Here is a 7,156-nt window from a genome sequence, read left to right as displayed (position 1 = left end):
CCTACACTGGCTATCAAAAATAGAAGAGACCTCAAGTAATTTTTTTTATTTATAGAGCAAGGTCCCTGCTGATGAAAATTCCCATCTGCGGTGACTGTTATCAGCGATGGCATGTGTAGGCTGATGGGATTAGTACTTTTTACCGCCGGTCACAACTGCAGGCTTACACTGTCATCTGACAGCATGGGAACTGCAGCTCTCTGACCAGCCGATCAGAGCTGCCGTTGTTACAGATGACAGCATGGAAACATCTGGTGTTTGGGGTGCCATACCTGAACAGTGACATAGACTTCAAGGAAAAGTCCATTTTAGAGCTCCATGCCCGAACACTAGGTGTTCGGTACGGACCCCAAATTTTACTGTTCGGGTTTGCCCATCTCTAGCTACAGCATCTGGATTTATAATAATGCTACATAGTACAAATGCAATAATTTGCCTTCTGTATTCATATTTTTATTTGTATATACAAACCAAAAAATTATCAATACAGATGTTGGACTCGTCTGAAGGATCCAATTATTGGATTAGAAGCTCCCCAGTCGCTGTATCTTCTATACTCTCCAGGTCTTAGGTAATACTGGCGTCCTCTGTAGTTGGACTCTTCATAGAACATCCAGTATCCATCATGTACATGACAGGAGTGGATGTCATTGTAATGGAATTGCTCATAGACATGAGGGCAGTCTTCAGTGAACTCCATCATCTGACCTCTGAAATCTTCTCTCTCATAAACTCTTAGCCTGAATGGTCCACGATGCTGTGATTAAGGAGAGCAAAAGAAAATGTTTCAAAATCAATAACTATTATGAAATAAAAGCCAGAAATATTATGCCTAAACAGTAACCATTGTTTTAATTTTGATTTCATAAATCAGTAGTACACATGAAAATGAGAAACTGTGTAATATATCTGTCACGCTGTTCTGTCTGTATCTGGTTTTCGGCGTGACAATGCATGTCTTTGCTTTAACCCTTTGCTCCCTTCCCCCTAATTTGAGCTGGGATACTGTTGGCTGTTACCTGTATGGAGCCTTCTCAGTTCCCTGCTCTGCTGTGCAGTCGTACATAGGTGGTTAGGTCTTTGCCCTGCTGCATGACCATCAGCATGTGCAGTCCCTGGTTGCCGCTGTGAAAGCTGTCCACGGGTTGCGAGGTCATTTGCAGCTGGTGCATGACTTTCCACATGTGTCAGTGCGTGCAGTCACAGCCTGGTGCCCTGAGCCTCAATTCCTGCACTGATTGTGCTGTAATGGTTTCTGTTTGTGCTTAGGGCATGCACGGCCACACCTCTCCTGCTTTTATCAGGGTTAGGGTGTGTACTTGAAATGCTGTCCTCAGCCAATTGCTGAGGGGCAGCTCCTATATCCCCTTAGTGACGGAGCCAAATTTTTGAAATCTGACCAGTGTCACTTTATGTAGTAATAACTCTGCAACGCTTCAACAAATGCCAGTGATTTTGAGATTGTTTTTTCGTGACACATTATACTTTATGATAATGGTAAATTTAGGTCAATATGTTTTGTGTTTATTTATAAAAAATATCAAAAATTTGAGAAAAATGTTAAAAAATTAGCGATTTTCAAAATTTGAATGATTATCCCTTCAATCCAGATGGCCATACCACAGCAAACCATTAATAAATAACATTTCCCACATGTTGGCTTTACATAACCACCATTTGTAAAATGTTCTTTTATTTTGATAGCATTTTAGGAGGATTAATAATGTAGCAGCAATTTTTCATTTTTTCAAGGAAATTTACAAAATTTATTTTTTTAGAGACTTATCCATGTTTGAAGTGATTTTAGAGGTCTCATATATTGGGAAACCCCCAAACGTGATACCATTTTAACCCCTTCCCGACATGTGACGGTATAGTACGTCACATGTCGGGACCCCCGCTTTGATGTGCGCTCCGGCGGTGAGCGCACATCAAAGTCGCGACATGTCAGCTGTTTTTTACAGCTGACATGTGCGCGCAATAGCGGCGGGTGAAATCGCGATCACCCGCCGCTATTAACTAGTTAAATGCCGCTGTCAAGCGCAGACAGCGGCATTTAACTACCGCATCCGGCCGTGCGGCCGGATATGAGCGCATCGCCGACCCCCATCACATGATCGGGGGTCGGCGATGCTCCTCCATTGTAACCATAGAGGTCCTTGAGACCTCTATGGTTACTGATTGCCGGTGGCTGTGAGCGCCCCCCTGTGGTCGGCGCTCACAGCACACCTGCATTTTAGCTACATAACAGCGATCTGATGATCGCTGTTATGTAGCAGAGCCGATCGGGCTGTGCCTGCTTCTAGCCTCCCATGGAGGCTATAGAAGCATGGCAAAAGTAAAAAAAAAAAGTTTTTAAAAATGTGAAAAAAATAAAAAAAACATAAAAGTTTAAATCACCCCCCTTTCGCCCCAATCAAAATAAATCAATAAAAAAACCCAAAAACCTACACATATTTGGTATCGCCGCGTTCAGAATCGCCCGATCTATCAACTAAAAAAAAGCATTAACCTGATCGCTAAATGGCGTAATGAGAAAAAAATTCGAAACGCCAGATTTACGTTTTTTTGGTCGCCACGACATTGCATTAAAATGCAATAACGGGCGATCAAAAGAACGTATCTACACCAAAATGCTATCATTAAAAATGCCAGCTCGGCACGCAAAAAATAAGCCCTCACCTGACCCCAGATCACGAAAAATGGAGACGCTACGAGTATCGGAAAATGGCGCAATTTTGTTTTGTTTTGTTTTTTGCAAAGTTTGGAATTTTTTTTCACCACTTAGGTGAAAAATAACCTAGTCATGTTAGGTGTCTATGAACTCGTAGTGACCTGGAGAATCATAATGGCAGGTCAGTTTTAGCATTTAGTGAACCTAGCAAAATAGGCAAGCAAAAAACAAGTGTGGGATTGCACTTTTTTTGCAATTTCACTGCACTTGGAATTTTTTTCCCGTTTTCTAGTACACGACATGCTAAAACCAATGATGTCATTCAAAAGTACAACTCGTCCCGCAAAAAATAAGCCCTCACATGGCCAAATTGACGGAAAAATAAAAAAGTTATGGCTCTGGGAAGGAGGGGAGCGAAAAACGAAAACGGAAAAACGGAAAAAGCTCCGGGGGTGAAGGGGTTAAAAACAGCACCCCCTGACATATTGAAAACTGCAGTCAGGTAGTTTATTAACCCTTCAGGTGCTTTACAGGAATTAATGCAAAGTGGCATGTCAGAAATGAAAATGTGTATTTTTATCACCTAAATGTCTCTAACTTCTGAACAGATTACTACAGCCGCCAGATTCTTAGGCCACTATTTGGTCGTGAATTGCCATGGCAAACATCAGGACCACAAAATCATGATCTGAGGGCACCAATTGGGATAAAGAGGAAGCCCCCACACTCTGTTAACCATTAATAATGATGTAGTCACTATTGACAGCAGCATCTAAGGGGTTAAACAGATATGGACGGTGCAAACACTGATTGTGGCTGATGCAGCAAGTTGTCAGCTATAGTGTCCAGTCAACAGCTGCTGGATTGTCACCTGTATGGAGAGGCCATTCTCTTATATCTCAGGTCAGTTAAAAGACGTATTGGCTGTCATAAAGGGGATATAAAGTTCCCCTGCCCTATGGACGGGGCCTGAGCTACTCACAAAGCTCCTGAACTTTGCTATGTGTGTTTGTGTTCCTGCACCTCTCCTGTCTATGTTTTGGTACCAAAGTCCTTGCCTTGATTCCTGTTTTGTCCTGTTCTGGTGCCTGTCCTGGAGGCGGTATATCCAGGCCCGAATCCTTGATCCTGTACCTGAACCTGTCTGAACTGTGTCTGCTTTGATTATGTTCTTGGAATCTCTTTGCATCTGGAGCCTTGCACCCAGTGACTTTGAGTCTCTTGTAACCGGTGTTTCTGCTGAGCTTCTACTACTCTGTGCTCTGACTACCATGCGGTGCTAGCTCCTGGCAGGTCCAGTAATCCTGTGTTTCTAGCACCATCCCACTTGAGTTCCTTCCTAGGTCCGATTCCCGGAGCCTGACGACCGCAGTCTGGAACCTGATGATCGCTGCCTGGTGCTTGGAGCCTGATGACTGGTGGTGCCTGTAGGTCGTGTCGGATGTCTGGAACCGAACGACTCCTGTCTGATGTCTGCCGGTGACCCTGGGTCCAGATGTCCTGATGTCCTGTCTATACCATGTAACCCTGCCTGTGTCCTGATGCCCTGATGTCCTGTGTCTGATTTCCTGATGTAACTGATGACCTGGGCTACCACGCCAGTGTCCAAACTGATGGCCTGGGCTGCCACGCCAGTGTCCCAGATGTCTATACCGTATTCCTGATGTCCTGATTCCCTGCCTGTGTCCTGATGTCCTTCCTGTGTCCGATGTCCTCATGTAACTGATGCCCTGGGCTGCCACACCAGTGTCCCAGCTGACGACCTGGGCTGCCACATCAGTGTCCCAGATGTCTATCCGGTATTCCTGATGCCCTGCCTGTGTCCAGATGTCCTGATGTCCTGTCTGTACCCTGATATCTTGCCTGCATCCTGATGTCAAGCCTATGTGTGCATCAGTGATCCGTTGGTGCCTTGGGGTCCACTGGGTGGTACTCTTCTGGGAGGCGTGGAATCGGGAGCCTGAAATCATTATGTTTTGTTTATGTACTGTGTGACTTTACTTTAGTAAATTTTACTTTCTCTATACCTGAAGTTGTGCGGTGTAATCAAGTCCTACGTTTCTCTTTCCTTGTCCACATGCTCAGCTGCCATAGAACCTCGGTCTCTGCCCTCCCCTAGTTCGGGTAGGCCTGGGTCCCCCTCTCTGGTATGAAGGATCCGTATTGCGTCCAAGGGGGACACGCGCCCCATGCCTTCATGGTCGGTCAGAGTGGGGGCGTCTATGGGCTGGGCCGCATCAGCGGCTGCAGCTGACTGTGACAATATCTTATCAGAAAAATCTGCTTCTTTCTCTGCAAGAATTAATCAGTCATTATCAAAAGTCTCAATTCTGAAGTAATATTTGCATTTAGTGAACACAGACTTTCCCATTACTGAGACAATGGCAGATACTGCAGATAAAAGTTAATGTAGATGAGTGGGGGAGGAGATGGGTGGAGCTCTGTCTCTAGCTCCTCCCTCCTCACGTCTACATATAATTTTATTCATTGCTTATTTTGGCAGAGGAAAAAGTGGATTTCTCTGATTAGATATATTACAATGTTTCTTATTTTCATGTGTACTATTGTTTTGTGTAATAAAAATTAAAACAACAGATACGTTTTAAACAATTTAGGCTATATTTAAGCAAACTAATGGTTCTCTCTTCCTTATCAGAAATTAATGCAGAAGAGCCATCTGGTTTCCATTATGAGTCCTTTTTTAACAGATTGAAAAGCCTAGCACAGTTAAAAATGTCGGCGTGAACAGTGACTTAAAATATTTTAAAAAAAACACTATGATAACACCTTTAGAGTGCAACAACAAAAAAATGTTTCCCTCTTAAAAGATTTGGTATTAAAAAGCTGTTTCCGTTCATAAATTAAATTACCGTACTTGTAAAAACCCTTTTTTGTGTTTATTTAAGTCATTATTTTGGTACATTGTTTTTGAATATATATTATATTATATTGAATATATATTATTGAATAATAGTTTGTGGCCAAAAAAGATAAAACAAAATTATTGGGAATAGGCCCAAATATTTTCCATATCACTGTGCTGTGTGCAATACAGTTAGATTAAAGACAAATATGTACCTGTGGAGTCAAACGACAGGATTTAATGGAGTCATTGTAACCCATCCACTGCTGGAAGTCAGGATATTCTCCTTTTCTAAGGAAGTACTGATGACCTCTGAAGTTGGGATATTCATACAAGATCCAGTTTCCATTTTCCACTCGGATGGAATTGCAATGGTTGAAATGTGAAGAAAGATCAGAGGAGTCAGAGATGCACTCATAAGAGCGACCCTGAAAGTTTTTGCCCTCATAGAAGATAATCTGGGAAAACAAGATTAAACATAAAAAAGTTCAGTGTGTATTAGACCAGAAGCTCGTTCACATTTGACATACTAAAGTTAGCACAATATCAGAATAGATTAATATTTTTACTTCTTTAAAGTTGAAGTATGTACTATTCTTCATCAGAAAATGCTGTAACACATTTATATTGGCTTGAGATTAGGAATTAGTTAACATCTATTATTTCAATCAGGTTAATGTTAATTACACATACCTTTAGGCTATGTTCACACGATGCGGTTTTCGCTGCGGATCCGCAGCGGATTTGCAGCTGTGGATCCGCAGACGTTTTCCATGCAGGGTACAGTACAATGTTACCCTATGGAAAACGAAATCCGCTGTGCCCACTATCCTTTTTTCGGCATGAAAATCCGCGCTGATTTTCTGCGGAAAAAAAGAAGTACCATGTCTATTCTTTCTGCGGATTCCGCTCCTGTTTTCCAACAGCACCAATAGGAAAGTGCAGTTGGAAACCTGCAGTGGAATCCGCAGTAGAAAAAGGACTGAAAACCGCAGTGAAAACCACCGCAGGTTTTGCACTGCGGTTTTCACAAATCAGGACCTGAAAAATCCGCAGCGAAAAAAGGATCGTGTGAACAAGCCCTGAGAGTCATCGGATAGTTTTTGTATAAATTTGAAAAATAAGTAAATGTAAGATATGAACAAGGCAAAATAATGAGAGCTATCCACTATGATCACAAGTTTTGATTTATATTAACATATCCACAGAAGCTGGCACACATTTATAATACCAATGGTTAGCAACATTTACCTTAACCATCTTTGCTGTAGCTATGCTGCGGGAGCTGTGTTTTGTGCCACAGTAGAAGACCTTTTATATATGTGGTATTGCTGATGTAGATGCATACATTGCAAATGACACTGACCTTTTCTTTGTGTACTATATAGAATGCATCATCTGACATTTCATTCATTACTGAAACCCTTTAAAACGACCATACACGTCTTTCTTTCGTTTTTTCTTTGTGTTTAGCAATGATGACATAAAGTGTATTACCAGTCTATGCAAAATTATATGTCAACCTTATATTCTTTGTGACCATCATGGCTAATATATAATAAAGTGAGTTTTAGTGCAGTTGAATTGATGAATCTAATCCAAAACTCTGAGAAAAAGTG

At 42.0% G+C, this 7,156-nt stretch overlaps 1 protein-coding gene across 1 annotated transcript; it reads right to left on the bottom strand.

Moving 5' to 3' along the window:
- Window positions 1–431: 431 nt before the first annotated feature.
- LOC143785482 (gamma-crystallin 1-like) lies at window positions 432–6,820 on the bottom strand. Its single transcript, XM_077274370.1, has 3 exons — window positions 6,789–6,820; window positions 5,753–5,995; window positions 432–757 (listed from the first exon to the last, which is right to left on the bottom strand). Exons 1-3 carry the CDS (start codon window positions 6,795–6,797, stop codon window positions 482–484), a joined length of 528 nt encoding a protein of 175 aa, XP_077130485.1. The 5' UTR covers window positions 6,798–6,820; the 3' UTR covers window positions 432–481.
- Between the last annotated feature and the right edge of the window lie 336 nt (window positions 6,821–7,156).

Source organism: Ranitomeya variabilis, chromosome 7, assembly GCF_051348905.1.
Source record: "Ranitomeya variabilis isolate aRanVar5 chromosome 7, aRanVar5.hap1, whole genome shotgun sequence".
Lineage (NCBI taxonomy): Eukaryota > Metazoa > Chordata > Amphibia > Anura > Dendrobatidae > Ranitomeya > Ranitomeya variabilis.
Note: the sequence above shows the minus strand (reverse complement) of the source record. Positions and strands in the feature narration are given on the sequence as shown.

Bases quoted from the DNA above. Each gene is read 5' to 3' on its own strand.
- LOC143785482 (XM_077274370.1), bottom strand. The intron at 758-5,752 runs GTACATATTTGT...CCTTAATCACAG, and splicing joins CCTGTCGTTTGACTCCACAG to CATCGTGGACCATTCAGGCT.